Genomic DNA, 18,981 nt, shown 5'->3' on the forward strand with positions numbered 1-18,981 from the left:
AAGTTCAAAATGTAACACCACAAACAAAACGCCCTGTGTAGTAATGATAATGTTCACTAAAACTAAAAACTGTTTCCCTTTTAACATAATTTCCCATTTAACATAATTTTCCTTTTTGCATTCTATAGTTATGACCTTTAAACCATTGGCTTATAGCTTTATAGGCTAGCGCTAATGCTATGCAATCCTCATACGTACATTTTGTATACGTGACGTGCATTTTGCATACACTGTTGACTACAATATCGACGCCATTTTGAGTTTTACAACGCCCTGCCGAAAACCAAACTCAACATGACAAGTGCTCTAGCGGACCATGTGTACATTCCAGCCCGTCTGAAAAGCAGATGGAATAAAGATTCTTACAAATGTGAGTAAAAGATTCCGTTAATGTGGTCAGAGTGGTTTGTTTTGGACCCCGTAAGGGGAAGAAGCCAGTGAAAGCCGAGACGGGGATGGCTGTTTTGGGGAGAGCCGTAAGGTTGTACGAATGGCTATGGCTGTATGCAAGGAGATGCGGGCCGGCCGGCCGCGGCGGCCGGGGGTGCTACGATCGCACTAAGGTTTTTCGGCTGCCCGTAAAACTTATTCCTACTTCACTTATAAGATTTAAAGACGGACAACTAATAAATAATTTGGACATAATCTCGCATTTTCAATCCGGTTTAAATTTGAGAAATGTATTCATAATTTTAAAAGAGTTTTGTGTTGTAATCTTTATTTTTTTGAAAAGGGAGCGTGGAAGAAACGAAATTGTTTTTGGAGCTACGTCGGGAAAACATCGCAAAGTTTCATTCTGGTAACCGCGGGAGCATCCAGAAGGCGTTTGGGTAAGTTTTGTTTTGTTTATATTTATGCCAGTTTTAGACTTATTATTGGCAGATAAATACTAAAATGGGTTTAATGTTTAAACATCCTTGCTTTTTTTTTATTACAATTTTTTTCGAAATCGGTATTATTTTTTACATTTTTTGAGTTAAAATTGATCTACATTCTGCAGTCACTACACACACACACAAATTCCAATTCTACATCTTGTAAGCAAATTAATAAATAACTTGGTCGTGGTAGCTGTATTTACACAGACTCTCTGGCATTTGATTAAATTCTTTTAAACTTAGAATCAAGGATGGTAAAAGTAAAAAATGATAAAAATAATCAGTTTTGTCTTACTTTTGTTATTGCTGAAATCACATTGCAGCAAAAAAGGCTGAAATTTGTGACATTTACAAAATAAAAACACACAAACAGTAACATTATTGAAGTTAATGAAACTCATTAGCCTGAATGATTAATTTTTTTCTCTGTAGAGAAATACTCGATGAGATGGGCTTGACTGGTAAAGTAACTCCTAACCAGGCCCGCAAAAAGTGGAACAACTTGGCACAACTCTATCGGGTGAGGATACCAATCTTAACAAATTATTTGATTGTTATGTTCTACTGAAAGCTAAAACAAGACCTTATTTTCATTATATCAGTCAGAATAAAAAGAAAAACCACACATATTAGCGTCCCCACCCACTTCCTTTTTAGAGGCAAACTGTTTTTGTTTTACTTTTAATGAACAAAATACGTTTTAAATTCCTGATGAAAAAAATTGTTGAAACAAATAAATAAATAAATGCAATTAAGTTAAGTTAAGTTCTCTGGAAAAATGTGTTGGGCACCATTTAAAAAAAGGCCCCCTTAATTCCTCCTTTTTTCAAAAAGGCAGGCATAAACATAATTTTTGTTTCTAAACAAAAATTATGGTCCTTGGTCTATCAGTTCATTTGCTCTTTTTTATTACTTGTAAGAGTCACTAAAAAGTGAAAAGCACTTAAAATACAATGGTGTGCCTGATAGTTTCATTTGTTTTCCTTTCATTTGCGCAAAACCAAAGTTGCATCTGCTGTTCAATGGAAACTTTAAATTGATAAGTTGTGCTGTTGTTTTTGGGAAAAAATATATAATGTAATAATAATAATAATAATCTAATACAGGTTTTGACATGTCTTTACCCCCGTATTTTGATTTGCTTTTTTGTTACCCCCATATTTTGACTTGTTTTTACCTCCCTAATTACTTTGTTAATTTATCCCAGATCTGTAACTTTATTGCTACTTTTTGTTCCCCTCCTCTTGACTAGAAAATTGTGAAGCGACATCAACACGCCGAACTCGGAAGCAACAAGTTTGTCTTCCAGGCCAACTCTTGGCCGTTCTTCAAAGACGTGCAGATGAATCTCCTGCTTGAGCCAGATTTTGAAGGAGCAACATTGTGTGATGTAACAACTGCTGAAGATTTAGGGTAAGCATTGAAGGAAATTGTTGCGGTTAATCCATGAAAGTTTGTGTAGATTTTTGGTGTACTTCTGACTGAAATTGTACCTTTTTATGTTTTATGATTCTTGTATGCTTAACCTGTTGCAAAGGACGAAATGATTTTACTGATATAAGGATAACAAAGCCAAGTTAAATTCTCTCCCCATCCCCCATTAACATTTTGGTATCTACTCTCAAACTTAGGAACTCCACCCTTAGTTATCCTCTTTTGTTACAGTTCCCTGGATTGAATAGCCTCACACACTGAAGTGTGTACAAACTTGTTTTCAAGGAAGCTCTCCTATTACCCCTACTTTGTCCGACTCTAACTTTTGGCAACATCTCCAATTGATTTGTTGACATACTTTCCAATTGTGTACCTTCACCCAGCATTCTATCACAAAGCCCATTTTATTATTAATTTGTTCCTGTTTTGTTTGTTAAACCTCCCCCCCCCCCTCCCCCAAACACCCCCCCCCCCTTCCCCGAAAAAAGGGGTAGGGAAACACAGGAAAAACGAAAGGAGTCAATTTTATGGAAACAAAAGAGTCTGTTATATAAATCTTTTTTTATTGAGAGTCTGTTTTCCTTTTCTATTTCAAAGAGGACACTTGCTCCTACTCCACCCTCTTAAAACACTAATCGGGAGCAAACATATTCTTGCACTCTAGTAAAAAATAAATTCGAACTATGAAACTATTTCCTGTGCCGTTTGTTATACTGGTTTTAAATTTTTTTTTTTTACAGGCAGCAGATTGCAGCACAGTTCCTGAAAACAGCCTTCGTCCCACTAGACCCGGTCGAAGATGATGATGAGAGGGAGCCGAAGGACCCACCGCCCACCACCGCAGAACAAGAACAACCCCAGGCTCTTGTCAAGAAAAGTACGGCAGAAAAACCTGTTCGAGAGAAGAAGTCGAGACAAAAGCATCAGCAGGAGATGCTTCTTGAGACGATTAAGGAATTGAGCCGCCTCCAAAAGAAACAGGAGGAAATTCTGCACGCCCAGAATCAGCTGACTATCTCACTTCTAACCCAACTCGTGTAGACATTGTTTCTTAGTAGGTCTGTACTGGCACGATGGAGACCTATTGGAAGTAAAATGACATCAGTTGGGTAGTAATAATACTATGTATTTAAGTTAGAAAATACGAAATTTCAAAGTAAATGTTCATTGCAGATCTGTGTACATGTTTTGGGGAGAGTTGCGCTTAAAGAAAGTTGTGATTAAAAGCGATTTAATTTCGTCAAAAAGACACTTTTTTTTTTCATTTCCCCTTAAAAGTAACTTTACATTTTCCAGAGCAAGATTGTAACTTTTGATCCACAAAAGTTAACACACTCGTGTTTTTCCTCTTTCTTTTTTTCAATGGTATACATCTTTTTCTCTTTTTAAAATTGACTTTAGCTATGTGACTAGTAAACTTATTGTGATTAAATAAAACTAAATTTGTTTTTTATAGGAAGAGTTTAAGTGACTTTATGTTCGTCTTTTTCTAAAAGTGAACTCATCTTTTGTGTTTGAAATAAAGGTTTCTAAACTCAACAATCTTGTATACTTTTTGTCTGCTTGGAAAAATTTGGCTGTTTTTTTTTTTTTTAATAGACTGGACCTTTTTTACTTTTGACCTGTGTCCAAGTTGATGAATGTTGCCGGGCCAACTCTTCAAAAAATGCATGTTCTTCTTCCTTGGTGGTAGACTGGGCTAGTGTTTTTGTTGGGTACAATGATATCATTGGATAAAAGTGCACACTGACACATTGATCTTTCCATAGATGCCCAAACAGTACACTGCTGTCATGTCCGCTAAAGAATTTGACTACGTACATGTATACTCTATGTGAAATAAATGTAGGCAAAGGTTGTTCTCTGGCGTTGTTCACGATCCTCCAAGTGTGACGTCAGATGTTTAGGCTGAAGACAATGTGGGAACTTTTGGGACGCTAGGTGGCAGCAAACTTGTCCATTGCTCTTGGAAATGTGAGATTCTTAGAACGACGTAGACTATTCCCCTGTCGTTGTCCCATAAAACAAAAAAATGCATAATATGTTGATCTGTGATTTCCTAATTAGTATACAAGGATTTCATTTGATAAAATGTGCAGCGATGTAAGCTTTTCATACCTGTACTTTGATTGTCCGGGGTGATGTTTGGCAGCTGCACTTTCGGTTGTCTGCATGCAGCAGCGTGCATCTGTTTTGTATGTAAGTGTACGATAGAATTTGACTGTGAATCTCCATATAAAATGAATTCGAGGTCAAGGGTGATTACCGACGGGGATTGACGTAGGTTCAAGGCAGATCTCTGGCGTAATTTACGAGCCTCTAAGTGTGACGTCAGATGTTCAGTATATAATACCGGCCAGACCAAATCACACACACATGAAGGGTTTGAACTAGACAACATGCAACTGCCTTCATAAAGCCTCCTGTAAACAAAGACTGTTACAGATTCTCCTTCCTCCAATGGGATAGATGATTTTGCAGAATGGAATACGAGACATTCGCGAACACAACTATGAGTAAAACTTATTCATCCAGCAGCAGCTATGGATGGGTAATTAGCAGGAGGCCCCACTTCATGCGATTGCTGCTCAGTCACCTGCACGTGTATAAATCCCGATGTGGAGATTGTGCAGTATTTCACCAGAACCAGATGGATGTAAACAATGGAAATTTGCCTGGTAAGTCTGCTGCCACCTAGCGTTCAAAAGTCTCTATTGCAAGAACGGAGATAAACACAGAGCATGTAATTTTAGTTTCGTAGGGAGCGCGATGTAAAGTGTAAACACTCTTCTCTGCTGCATTCGCACATGTTTAACATTTTTTATTTATATTTTAACTATTTAAAGGCACTTGAAACCATGGTAATTACTCGAAATAATTGTAGCATATAATAACTTATACTGATAACGAGTAATGGAGAGCAGCTGTTGATAATTATGTTTTAAACATTATGAGAAACGGCTCCCTCTGAAGTAACGTAGTTTTAACAAAATGTTATGTAATTTCTCACTCAAATAATAAAAAACCTCAGCTGAAGTCTTGTATATTGTGCACCTGAAGAAAGCACATATGACAAAGAGTGTTTTTCTTTCATTATTCGCTGGCAACTTTGATAACCAATTTGAGCCCAAACTTTGACAGGTTTGTTATTCTTATGCATAGTCCTATTATGCATAGTCCTATTATGCACACACCAAGTGAGAATACTGGTCTTTTGAATAATATTACCGGGAAAAAAAGGCCAGTGCCTTTTAGTAAGGACAATGCTACCGGTGACTTAACAACGGTATTTTGTTTTCTTCCTGGGAACAAACAATCTAGCATTTTGCAGGTAGGTTCGTGATTTCATGTAGCTCGTTAACATGCCAACTGATTGTTAAACAAGTTGCCAGTAAAAATGAATCCACGCATACAATAAATATTGTGCAGGTTTAAGAATTCTCACTCTGTACAAAAAAACATCGGAAAGTACGCAGGCCTAATAAACATGGTTGTTGACGTGTTATGGACGACTGTAGTGTTGTTGCTATAACCTCGATGAAATAAGGAAAGTTCAATGTGAAGAAGACGAAGAGGAGATATCCTTACCGAGGACCAGTCAGGTAAGCTGGCTCACATTTTGTCAAAGAGGAACTGGTTATTTTATTCACGTAAAAATGAATGTGTATAATAAGAAAAGAGATCAGAGCTTATACTGCCAGCAGTCCGAGTAGGCCTAACTGTGTTTTTGGTTTAGGCCTGACTGTGTTTTGGTTTAAAAGTTGTTGTTTTTTCCATTTAAAGGGCTTGGGTTAAATTTGTGTTCAGCAAAGAGATTTTACAGCAGTATTATTTTTTACTCGGTGTTTGGTGAATATGGTGAGCTGCATATGGATACTTGGGTCAATAGCCCTTTTTTCCATCTTGGCTTTGGCTCCACCTCAGCCGACCCGTGGGCTAATATTGTATGGCTCTACTTACCGCGGAATGGACCGATCCGGCCTGTCAATCAAACTGTGCGCGTTCACCCATTTATCCAATCACAGCAATGATTGTGGTCGGACAAACTCGGTCATGCGTGCGCGTATATTTGGCACGCGCGGCAGAATCGTGCAGAATGTCATTGGGAGTGCTTGTACACGTGTCTTGCTCACGTGCGCGGTGGGCGGAGCTTAGTGGAAAGCCGGAACAGTCCATTCAACCTGCGCTTATTTGAACCCATTGTGTGTATAGCGAGCACCGTATAGACAGAATGTCGCGATACCGGTAAGCAGAACCCCGGGCTCCGTCACCCTTTTCACGTTGCTCCTACATCAACCGAAGCCCAGAGTCGGCCAGGGCCGGTGTCAGATGCAACTGTGTCCGCCATGCAATACTGTCCGCTCCGGACACTTTTGCATATATTATAATCGTGTCCGGGGCTTTGCAAAAACCGTCCGGTGGACATGTACATAACTGTACATGTATGTGCGCGCGTAAGCGAGCGTGCATGCACTGAACCTACGTATAATGAAGCATGAATATTCACGTATTTTTATAATTGCAGTGAATACCCAACGGCCGAACATTTCCCATGTCATTCATAACATGCACTTAGCTTGTAAAAAAAATGGCGAAGGTGTTCCGTCGACCAAGGGCGTTTAAATTGCTGCAAGGACGGTTTTGCACGTGGGCGGACAAAACTGCAAATGCAAATGTGTCCGGGCGGTATATGAAGCATGAATATTCATGTATTTTTATGATTGCAGCGAATACCCAATGGCCGAACATTTCCCATGTCATTCATGACATGCACTTAGCTTGTAAAAAGAAATGGCGAAAGTGTTCCGTCGACAAAGGGCGTTTAAATTACTGCCAGGACGGTTTTGCACGGGGGCGAAAAAAACTGTATATGATGCAGCAGCGTCCGGGCGGACACGATTGCATATGCAAAACAGTCCGGCAGACATTATTGCATATGCAATAATGTCCTCCGGATAGTATTGCATAGAGGACACAATATTGCATGCGACACCGGAACCTATAATAAGCGTAAGCCAAATTCTCACCCATAAGAGCAATAACCGTGCACCTTTTTAATAGCAAAACGTATAATATGGTCGCGTTTTGGAGATATTGCCGAAAATCCGTGGCGACTACCCACGCACAAAGTATAATCCCTCATAGCTAGGAATATACAATCTCAAGATTAAACTTTTTGTGATTTTTTTAACAGCTGCTATTTTTGTACATTAACCAAATTACTTCAAAGTGAAATATTTCTCAAAATATGTTACTTTCAAACGCTGAGGAGATTTCTAACAAACTTTTGTGTATTGCCATTCACTTACAACCAAACGTGTTCTCCCCTTTAAATTAATGTCCATAGCTCACAGGGCAATTGAAGGAAGCAGATACTAGACAGAAAACATGTCTTTGGAGAACGATTTCTTGGAGGCGGTGAGCAAGAACCAGGTTGATGAAGTGCAGAGAATTCTCAACCTTGGTGATATGATTAATCTTCAATGTCGAGATGGAGAAGGGCGTACGCCACTCATGATTTCCATACAGGAAGGTTTCTTGGGTAAGTTCGAGAGCCGCGATCCCAAGCGACTGGAACGGGAGACTACACCCGCGAGTGGCAATCAGGGCCCAATTTCATTGCTCTGCTTACCGTAAGCGCAGAATCGGCGCTTACGGAAGCAGGGAATTCTGTGCTTACGGCAAGCGTATTTCACGGGTTAGCGGCGAATTTGGGCTTCTGCGCGTTACTAGGCATTCTACGCTTACAATGCTAACGCAGAAATTCGGCGCTTGCACGTAAGCGGGGAATCGCGATCGTAAGCGGGCCCTGGTCCCGGATCGAATACAAAGTTCTTCTCACATTTAAACGCATCCACGGTCTAGCTCCTCCCTACCTATGAACTTATAACAATCATGCAACCATCCCGCTACTCCCTTTGCTCCTCTCTCAAGGCATCACGCTGAACCACCCATCTCCCAAGATGCTACCCACGTTTGGTTATAGAGCTCTCACTGCTGCTCCCAACCTGTGGAATAAACTACCAATATCTCTCCGTAATTAACAAAATTGTCAATATCTTCAAAAATTTGCTCAAGCGCATTTGAACATGTATAATATGGAAAATGCGCTATATAAATACATTGTTGGTAACATTATTTGTTTAACAACTTCTGTATCCCCCACCCTAGATGTTATTAGTGCGCTCCTTCAGCATGACATTTACATTGGTGACGCGCTGTTATTGGCAGTAGAGGTACAGTTCGTTGGAGCAGTCAGGGTACTATGCCGATTCTGTGAAAAAGAACAAGTGAAGGTACGATCAACATCCTAAATGCACTTGGCCAATTTGATAGAGCTGCTTAAACAGCCAATAAAGGATGATCTCAAATATATAGATATTACAGTTTTCTAACAGCCGCAGTCCATCCAGGAAACATAAAAAATATAACGAGTCTCTTACCTCACGTTAAAACATGGTAAAAATGGGTTTTCTCCAGAACGCTCCAAGCCAAATTTCTGAAAAACGTGGGGTCAAACAAACCCGCGCGACAAAGGAATCGTGACGTCAGTGGCGGCTATTTGGTTTGGAAATGCCAAAGCTGGAGAACTGTGTTCAAAACGAATGGGGGAAATTCGTCACTGGCGTCCAGGGTCATTATAATAGATAAGCCGTTTTTGACTCTCGGCTGAAAAAACCGCACAGCCGGGTGCATTTTTGACTCGAGATGTTTATTACTAAATGCAAATTTTGAGAGTGAAATGGTTATTAACCGGTATCTCCGATGTCTATTTGGCCATAAAAAGGTATTAGTTGACATATTGAGATCATCCTTTATTGGCTCTTTAAGTGTATAAATCATGGCACACTAACACACACACACACGCCCTTTTCACACAGGGTACATAATAAAACACCAAACACGGGGGATTTGTTGATGCAATGGCCTCTGAGCATCCTAAACACCTTTGAGATGGTCTAGAGAATGTAAAACAGTTCCCCTTTACACCTACAAGCGCCCTAAATGATTCCATTATATATTCACGAATATTTTTTTAAATCACCACCTGCCAAAGAATGCTCATACTGTTTGTATTGTAAATGAACATTCTTCGTGTTTGCTCTAGCATTTACATAAACAATGTTAACAACGCTCATAATAATAATAGTGATTCTTCTATAGAGCTTCACCGTCTGTCAACCATGACTCTCAATGCGCTGGACAAACACAAAAACATGTGCTGGCACTGTTCTGGCCTGTAATGAAAGGTGGATTGTTGCGTGTGCCAGATGGGGGTACAATGAAGTCAGTTATTTTCTTGTCCATACTTCCTGTCCTTACACAGTCCAAAGCCTCAATATTATGTCATGCTATAATTTCAGACGAGCGGTAAAGATTTCGTGAATGGTTTTTCTTCAAGTGTGATGTTTTCACCTGGGACAACCCCGCTACAGCTTGCCTCCAGATTAAATGACTACGCAATAGTTAAAGTAAGCTCTCATAAATAAAATAAAAAAAAAAAAACATTTGGTAGAAGTTTTAATCTTGAACATGTTGACTCAAACTTCCATTGACTTATTCATATAATAATTATCATTTTAAAATCCGTAAATCCAGAAACTGAATCTTGAAAGATTAATTTATGAATTTGCTTATTGCTTTGACCAATGATTGGTTCAAAACGTCACTATCCCAATCTCGTAACGTAACGTAACGTTACGTCGCGCCACGTCACATCACGTAACGCAACGTAACGTAACGTTACGTTACGTAACGTCATGTATCGTAACGTACGTCACGTGTGTTGTGACGTACGGGACGGGGACGTGACGTGACGTGAAGTGAAGTGACGTAACTTAACGTAACGTAAACGTTATTTAAGTTGATCACTAACCCCACCAGATACTTCTAGACCACAACGCCCGAATGCCGAAACTGAACACCGTCATCGCTCGTACGACAGATGACATCTTCGAGAAAGCCTTGGCTCAGCTGCATTGGTACCAGGCCATCACGAGCGAAGCCTATCTGCTCCTAGCTAGTGAGGATCCCATGGACGCCGCCTTCTGGCTTGCTGACCAACTGCAGACCATGTCCCACAGCGTAACACAACTTAAGGTTGGATTCTTTTACTCCTCGACCAAATAACTGGAACATTCGTTAACGGCTCATTGGTCACGACATTGGGTCACGACCTTATTGGGTTATAAATACATTCTTAACACTGGGTTTCGACCTAATCGGTTATTAATACGACCTCGTTGGATTACAACATCATTGGATTATGACCTCATTGGCATATACGACATTGCCTCGTTTGGTTCTGACCTCTTGGGGTTACGACCTCATTACACTGACCTTGTTTTCCATCTCTCCAAGGGAAGAATAAGACGAGTTGAAAGATAACCTCGAACAGTTTACAACTTCAATGGGTTGTGACCTCAGTGGCATACGACCTATTGTTTTCATGACCTCATTCGGTTATGACTTCACTTACGATACGACCTCATTAAACTGACCTTGTTCTTTCTTCCCTTAAAAGGAAGAATATGACGAGCTGAAGGATAACCTCGAGCAGTTTGTCACCAGGCTCCTTGGCTTCGCCCGCAATCTGGACGAGATCGAAGCCGTCCTTGGCGCCCAACGCTTCGTGACGGATGAGTCGAACACGGAGTGCCGTACGGATCGGGATGCTCTACCGGTCAGACTGACGGAGGCGATCCATCTCCAATTCAAAAGGGTAGGACCTACTTGTTGTTATTAAGAGTGATCCATATTTACGTTGTTAACAAGCCTAACGGGCTTGTCTCGAACCATAGATAAAGGGTGCGTTCGTTTAGCTTCTCTGGGTCTACACCGCGGTGCTCACTCGGGTGAGCCCCTGACAACAAGAGCTATTAAAACTAACGACCACTCACCGCTCTCGTAGTGACGTCGTTTACCTGGGGCCAGCCCCCAAGTGACCCACTCCACTAGCAGGGCACTGGGGGCTGACCTGGGTGAGCCCCTGGAATTACGTCAAAAGCTATTCGAACGCACCGGGGCAGACCGGGGATGACCCAGGGAAGCTAAACGAACGCACCCAATGATCACTGGTTCATTTTCCCATCGAATCAAGTCACCTCAGCCCGCTCTTAGCCGGTCGCGGTCAATACTTTATAGGTAACGCTTAAAGAAAACACACATTTATTTTTCCCATTGCAAACAAAGGGGGGGGGGGGGGGGTGTAATAATAGCTTGGACAAAACATAGCATTGTATCTACTTCGCAGGGTTTCGCTTTTAACAGACACATTTCGTACTCGGCATTGTTACTCCTTTAAGGAACCATAATACCGATGGTTTAAGACGTCTTTATTCAGTGAAACCTGATAATTCATAATTATGTAGCTTCGTAAAAAGAATGTATGTTTTGTTCACCACAGTTCGTTGCCCATTCTACGTGTCAAGACTACATGCTGTCCCGTTGGTATAGCGGTACCAACAAAACATGGCGGACCTTGTCATACGTTAAAACTGCTGCCGTATCAGGTAGTCTGATGGCTATGTGGCCCCTCCTCTGCATATTCTACATCATCGTGCCTTCTGGACAAATTGTTAACTTCATACGAACTCCGTGAGTACGACTATGCGTTTACGCAATAGTTTTTGAAAAACAATCCTCGTTCACCTCGACGTGTTACACCATGATCACTGTGCATGGCGAGAACAAGTCATATTTAACGACAGGCAAAGAGCAACTTTTTTGCAAATTTTGTTTAAAAAAAAAACATATTTTGAACACCATTTTCCGGTGCTTTTCAGAAAGGTAAGTCATTACTCATTTTACGTCATGTGGGAGCTGTGTTTCGTATAGCCGCTTTGTTGCAGCATGGATGTATCTATCCCCCATACGTCAAAGCACTATCATTTTGTATGCACGCCGTCAAAGACAGAAGGGTTTGTAATTGTAAAAAAAAAAGGAAAAAAGAAGGTTGTGCCCTAATTGTTTTGATCAATAATGACGACCAATTTAGAAGTGCACATATCTAAATTACATTTAAATGATAAACATAGATAAATAGCTTTCCCGTTAAATACAAATCCTCGAATTGGTTGTTCCCTTTCACCAGATACGTAAGGTTTCTACTACACACTGGTTCCCGGCTCTCGTTTATCCTCCTCCTCCTCTCGACCCCAGTGACGTCACTTCACGTCACGAAGGTCAAGAACGACAATGATGACGCAGTGCTAATATCATTTCGTAGATACGAAGAGCTTCGGGTTAATCACGTGGTACCATGGTTCATCACTGTCTGGATTTTAGGTGAAACGTTTTGAGAATTTTTGTAGGGGAAAATACTATTGTTCGCAATTTTGTTTTGTTGTAAGGCATTGGACACTATTGGTAACTACTACATACTATAATCGTTAGCATAACAACTAAATTGGTAACGAGCAATGGAGAGCTAGCTGTTGATATCAAACACATTTTAAGAAACGGCTTCCTCTATATTGTTTGTGAGAAAGAGGTAATTTCTCACCCCAAATATAATAGACTTTTAGGCATCTGCTAGCACACAGATTGTTTCTTTCAAACTTCGATGACAAATTGAGCCCACATAATAATTCACAAATTTGTTATTTTATGCACATGTTTTGGGATACACCGATTGAGAATAGTTTTTAATTCATTCATTAGGCATGACGTTATGGGAGGCGATGCAAGTATGGCGATGTGGCATTTATAACTACTGCGCAGCCGCCAGAAACTGGCTGGTCTCTTTTCAACTCGGCTTCTACTGGGTCTATATCACGCTCAACATTGTCTCATTTGTCAAGGTATGTTCTGGCTAAGCAATGTGAAATGGCGATAGGGGCTAGGAATGGGAGGGTCTTTGTATGCGAGTCTAACTGGCCCCAATTTTACATAGAGTAGATGCTTGGGCAGATTACTTTGTTACGTTAGCCTTGCTCAAGGCAGTCGAATTATTCACTCCGAAAAAAAGACCGCCGCTGTATAAAAACCCACCCGTATTCACTGTGCGTAACATCGCACGACACGATGCCCCCGTACACTATCCGCATGCGTCGGCCATCAGGCCGACATGCGGTTAGTGGTACGAGTGCGGATGACTTGTGTGCACATTAGTCGTACGATGTGACGGTGTGTATACGGGTGGGTCATGCGGTGTGATTACACGCACCACGCACAGGGTATACGGGTGGGTTTACAGCGGCGTCTTTTCGGAGCGAATAATGCGACTGCCTTGAGCTTATTTTCAGAAAAGGCGCGCCATGAGTCGCGCCGAGCCAAATAGGTTAGGAGCGCCCTCTAAATAAATTAGTCTGGTTTCAGACAAGCGATCTTAACATAACGTCTGAAAGCAAGGTGCTCCCTGAGTCATTCCGAACGACTGCACTTCAGACGTCGTGTACTTTTCATGTACGTCAAGAATGTGGTTCGGTGCAACACTACTTGGAATGAGTGTTAGAAGACAATTATGCCTATTGATTAGAAATGTTAAAATATTGTCAGCATTTTTTTTACAGCAGCACTCCACTGCAGAGTTTTAAACAATTATTGAGAAATCCCCATTGTCTGTAGGTATAGCTACTTTCGCTTCGATTACCACCCATAATGTTCACTTTGTACTGCAGATCAACAGTGCAATGCATGTTCTTCAGTCGGCCGCTTCCCAACCGACCGACAACGCAACAGGTTCTCTTCCACCCCGATGTGCCGTTTCGCAAAAGTGGGTAAAAATAATGGTTAAGAACTGTGAAAACATTATGCGAAAATGAGAGTAAATCGAGATACAGTCTAAAAAGAAACGGGTCAGATCTGGCATTTTCGGGTCAAAGGGGGCGCCCTGATATTATAACCCGGTGATTCAAGTCTACATATCTGGATCGGCCCAGATGTTTTTGTGCTACAGATATTCTCCAGCACTAATTCGATGTGGGGATAGTTCGTGTTGCGATCTCAGCAATACGCTGACCAAATTAACGCCGCCAATTAAGACTACGGGACTTGTAATCCGGGTCAGTTTTGACAGGGAAGAAGTATTATGGCCCTCTTCGAAACCACGGCTTCGGATTGGATTCGGCTCCAGGCTTCGCTCCCTCGTCTGAAGCCCTAAACATGTAAACAAAGCACGTGCATTTGTGGAGTCGAAACAGACGCGGGGCCAAACAAGCCTGAGCCGAATCTGGAGTCGAAGTCGTGGTTTCGAAAAGGGCTTACGGTAAATCCAGACATGTATTGTTTTTTCACCAGGCTTGTTCTCAATGCCCAACTACCAACACGCTGTCTGACTGAGAAGGGTGCAATACCCGGAGCAGCCCCCATGACGTCCGACCACGCAGAGACCATGTTGTGGTCCCCGTACGATCCCATCTTCATCGCTGAGGCTGCCTTCGCCGTGGCCAGCGTGCTGACCCAACTGAGTCTCCTCGACCCTATGGTGGTCATGAACTTCGTAGGCCCACTGCAGATTTCACTTTGCGGAATGCTCAGAGACACGGCTAAGTTTATACTGCTCTTCATCGTCGTGTGGACGGCGTTCTCGCTTGGACTGACGCACGTGTACCGGACGTTTGAGATGATAAGGAAAGAGGCGTGCGGGGTGAACTGTGAGACTGGAGCGTTTGGAAGGTAGGAGGCAACGTTTATTTAATAATTTGATGTTTGTAATTATAAAAAATATGATTTTACTACACATTTTCATTTTCAAACACCACTTACTGATGCAAACACTTACATCCAATAAACACACACCTCTCTAATGGGTATGTTCTATGGCAATTTATTTGTTCTCTGTTGGCTTTAATTCTTCAACGCTTTAAGAAAATGTTGTGTTTAATGTCTGTAAGTCCATAGGTCTCAAGTCCCTACACTTCAGTTTAAAGACATCTCATTTAAACAGGGTCCCGTGGGGCCTGACCCATTTTCGGTCAGTTTGACACATAATCGGTGTCAAAATGACTCCGAAAGGATCAAACTCACCATGACCTCGAGCATGGAGCAATAAACTAGTTTATTGCTCCATGCCTCGAGTTAAGTCCTTTCTTTTTTCTCCAAACAACCAGTTCCTGGTCAGCCGAAAGAAATGGGTTTGAAACACTTTTAAAAAAAAATTATTTTGTTTACCATCCACGAGCAAAATAATTTACTCAACAATATTATTCCCCTTTCTAGAATTGCAAAGACCACCCACCCCCTAATTTTTTTTTTATAAAGTGTTGTTTCATTTTTCCATCCAGTTTCTACCAGTCGATGATGACCCTCTTCTGGTCCCTCTTTGACCTCATGGACCTCGATAACCTCATGATTGACCCCTCCCTGAGGTTCACTGAGACTGTAGGGACAATGATGTACGTCTGTTTCTCCGTGGTGGGCGTGGTCGTCCTGGTGAACGCCCTCATTGCTATGATGAGCAATACGTACACTCGGGTGGAGGTAAAATTAATGCTCTCGAAGGCAACAATGTCCGGTGTCCTAAGGACATTTTGGTCCGCCGTACATTTGTGTCCCCCGTAAGGAAAATTAACGTGGGTTGGAGGAGGAGTATTCAAAAGAGGGCGCTATCAGACTGGATTATGGGTGGGGTGGGAGCGAATCTCCGGGGGGACAGAATCTCCTACCACACCGGAACTTTCACAAACATTATCATGGCAATTTTTTATAGAATTTTTAAATTTTTTGTTATGCTGTCCAAACTAAAACAATTAGTGAAGTAGTCAGACAAGAATGCGGCATATACATGTTGGTATAATTTTCTTCTGTCATAAAAGGAGATAAAGGCCTAATTATAGGAAAAGCATGTATTAATAATTGCTAAGCATCAGAATGCATCAGAATGGGGATTCAATGCCAAATTAAGTTTATAGTGGCGCACTAATTTCATATAAACAGAATCATCAAGAAACTGAGGGGGTAGAACTTAAAAGTCTCACACCTTACCTTAAAATGATGTAAGATGTCATTTGTTTCCCCCAGCCACAAGAACCCTATCTTTTGTAAAATAGTGGACAACCTCTTCTTTGAATATTGAACTGGACAACATTTTACCACCAACCCCCCCCCCCCTCCGCACCCCCTAAATAAACTTGAGTGCAGCGCTGCATTGGAATTAAAACAACATTCTCCTGATTTTAGGAAAACTCTGACGTGGAATGGAAAGTCGCACGAACTCGGCTCATCACAGATTACCTATCAGAGAGTTTAACCATCCCACCTCCCTTCAACATTATACCATCAACCAGGGGACTGAGGAAACTCTACCGAAGGCTTGTGGCGATCGTCGGTAGAAGGCCCAGATTACATCGTGTAAGTTTAGGTTTCCTTAATAATTATATGTCAGCTGGGTTCTAGAGACAGTGGTCAATTTTATAAAGACAGTCCTAACTTGGGACTAGTCCTACTACTCGAGTAAATCGTCCTAAAAACCCGAGATAAGACCTATAGTCTAAACTCTTTGTGAAATCTACCCTATAGGACACATAGTGTCTGTAGTTCCACATTCAATGTTGGCTTTTTACACAACTCTGAAATCTCTGAGTCAGAATTTACCTTCTAATTAGAGACAGATAAGGGTAAACTTCATCAAGTCCTAACTTAGGGCTGGTCTTAGGACCCTTTAGGCTAGTCCTAAGTTAGGAAGAATCCTAAAAACTCAAGCTGAGACAATAGTCTTAACTATTGTGAAACTCACCCTAGGACACAGTGGCCCGGCCTACTATAATGTGGTCAGAATTGACCTTCTAATAAGAGAGACAGGGGTCAAGTTCACTATAGTCCTAACTTAGGGCTGGTCTTAGGACGCTTTAGGCTAGTCCTAAGTTAGGAAGAATCCTAAAAACTCGAGCTGAGACAATAGTCTTAACTATTGTGAAATTCACCCTAGGACACGTAGTGGCTAGGCCTACTGTCGTCAGAAATTGACAATTTCTGGGCCAGTATGACCCGGAATATTGTACACTTGATCAAGAAATGGGTCAAATTGACTCAAATCTGAATTTAACATCTGTAATGGGTTAGACCACTTATCACGAGGGGCTAGGAATTCGCCACTCGCCGGTCGCGTGTGTGGTCTCCCGTTCCATTCGCTTGGGACCGCGGCTCTACGATACGTATGAGACGCGGTCCAAGCCACGATTGCCTTGACAAAAGGCTAGGTCAATTCTGACCTGGTAGTTTTTGTAGAGTGTATCACACTGTCACTGACCAGTTTTATAACAATTTAACAATTATTATTGAAAATAACTACACTCATTTTTGTTGTATAACATCCACAGCTGCGAAGATCTGATGCCGGTAAAAACTTCCAGCACGCTGGTTACAAGGTAACAGATCCAATGTCATCAAATATTTTTTTCTCAAATAATACTATGTTTTTTTTCATGAATGTATCTGTGCACAAAAAAGAATGACAAAAGTAAGATTCTTCCTCTAATCCTAGTGCCACGATTTATCTTATACTCTGATGCAGCATATCGTGAAGAAACTTGTGCAGAGATTCTTATGGCAAGAGAAGATGATGAGAGCCCGCCAGAAACACAGAGACAAGTTGCAGACAGATACACTGGTCAGAGAAGCTGTGCAGATGGTCAGGTACTAAACAAAAATAGTATTATGCAAAAACAAAACAATTTTTGTTTAATGTGTAGCACCCTGCCCGCTTCCTCTTTAAAGACCTTTTCAGGATACATGAGTTTAGCGATCTCTGACGAAAAGCCCCAATATTTGTGGGGGAAAAAAAAAAAAAACAAAAAAAAAACGGTCGTCTTCAAAAAATGTTGGGCAGCCAGTTTGAAAAAAAAAAAAACCAAAAACCTAAGAAAGACTGAAAAAGGCCCTTCTTCCTTTTTCAAATAGGCAGGACGCTAAAAATGATTTGGGGTTTGCTTTGGTTTGTTTTGTGTTGACAAACAGAAGCTCATACTATCCAACAATACGTTGCTGTCTCAAGGTTAATTAAAGATGCTATGTCAGATTTTTTGCCAATTTGACCCAAACATTTTGATTTTAAATTCAATAGGTATTTTGATGGGGGTCGAGAAAGTTACAAGCTCTCATTTTAGCCATTGCTCGAAAAAGTCCGCCAGTTATAGTAGCAGTGAAATAAAGTGCTCAAAAAATAGTTTTTGTCGGGATCCCGACAATAATATCACGTGACCAATTCTTATGTGTTTTATGATACTCTTTGAAATACCATTCACTCACAAAAAATGTTCTTGGTATCCATAATGTAGGTTATGGACAACAAATTGTTAACCGACTATTTGGATTTTCTCAGATCTGGTTCTAAGCGAAAGAGTATACTCCGGAACACCTTTAGCAACACGAGTCGAGGTGACCCGTACCTGCAACGATTTCATCGCAAAATGTCCGCTGACCTGATACGTGAATCCAGTCAGGAGACGGAGGAAGCCTGTTTTTAATTTATTATTATTTATTTATTTATTATTATTTATGTGTAAAAAAAAAATACAAACAGTCAGAGTAAAAAGATTTTACATTTATAAAAACCAGACAACATAAGGGTTAAAACATACTTAAAACATAATTTGTGTATTCATATTATTTTTAAAACCACCAATGGACGATGCATTTTGGGCCTCAGTTGGTAACTTATTCCATAATATAGCAGCACCAGAATAATTAAAAGATTGCCTAAAACATTCCATGAATAGGCTTAGGAACC

The 18,981-nt window shown here is 41.0% G+C and overlaps 2 protein-coding genes across 2 annotated transcripts; both read left to right on the forward strand.

Moving 5' to 3' along the window:
• Positions 1–200: 200 nt before the first annotated feature.
• On the forward strand, positions 201–3,454 carry LOC117299984. Its single transcript, XM_033783620.1, has 5 exons — positions 201–370; positions 734–830; positions 1,311–1,398; positions 2,131–2,291; positions 3,053–3,454. Exons 1-5 carry the CDS (start codon positions 295–297, stop codon positions 3,351–3,353), a joined length of 723 nt encoding a protein of 240 aa, XP_033639511.1. The 5' UTR covers positions 201–294; the 3' UTR covers positions 3,354–3,454.
• Positions 3,455–5,790: 2,336 nt separating this feature from the next.
• LOC117300124 (short transient receptor potential channel 4-like) lies at positions 5,791–18,765 on the forward strand. Its single transcript, XM_033783828.1, has 16 exons — positions 5,791–5,914; positions 7,660–7,854; positions 8,484–8,608; positions 9,677–9,784; positions 10,197–10,412; positions 10,837–11,034; positions 11,719–11,909; positions 12,406–12,599; positions 12,975–13,114; positions 13,934–14,028; positions 14,553–14,930; positions 15,539–15,734; positions 16,434–16,604; positions 17,573–17,620; positions 17,767–17,888; positions 18,574–18,765. The coding sequence occupies exons 2-16, from the start codon at positions 7,701–7,703 to the stop codon at positions 18,716–18,718; spliced, it is 2,481 nt and encodes an 826-aa protein (XP_033639719.1). The 5' UTR covers positions 5,791–5,914; positions 7,660–7,700; the 3' UTR covers positions 18,719–18,765.
• Positions 18,766–18,981: the final 216 nt, after the last annotated feature.

This window comes from Asterias rubens, chromosome 15, assembly GCF_902459465.1.
Source record: "Asterias rubens chromosome 15, eAstRub1.3, whole genome shotgun sequence".
Classification (NCBI taxonomy): domain Eukaryota; kingdom Metazoa; phylum Echinodermata; class Asteroidea; order Forcipulatida; family Asteriidae; genus Asterias; species Asterias rubens.

What these genes read in the sequence shown, in the direction of transcription:
- LOC117300124 (XM_033783828.1), top strand. Translation starts at nt 7,701, where the DNA reads ATGTCTTTGGAGAACGATTTCTTGGAGGCGGTGAGCAAGAACCAGGTT. An exon ending in CATCACTGTCTGGATTTTAG is followed by an intron (nt 12,600 to 12,974) that starts GTGAAACGTTTT and finishes TTCATTCATTAG; the next exon opens with GCATGACGTTATGGGAGGCG. An exon ending in ATACGTACACTCGGGTGGAG is followed by an intron (nt 15,735 to 16,433) that starts GTAAAATTAATG and finishes TCCTGATTTTAG; the next exon opens with GAAAACTCTGACGTGGAATG.
- LOC117299984 (XM_033783620.1), top strand. Translation starts at nt 295, where the DNA reads ATGACAAGTGCTCTAGCGGACCATGTGTACATTCCAGCCCGTCTGAAA. An exon ending in GAATAAAGATTCTTACAAAT is followed by an intron (nt 371 to 733) that starts GTGAGTAAAAGA and finishes TTTTTTGAAAAG; the next exon opens with GGAGCGTGGAAGAAACGAAA. An exon ending in AGCATCCAGAAGGCGTTTGG is followed by an intron (nt 831 to 1,310) that starts GTAAGTTTTGTT and finishes TTTTCTCTGTAG; the next exon opens with AGAAATACTCGATGAGATGG.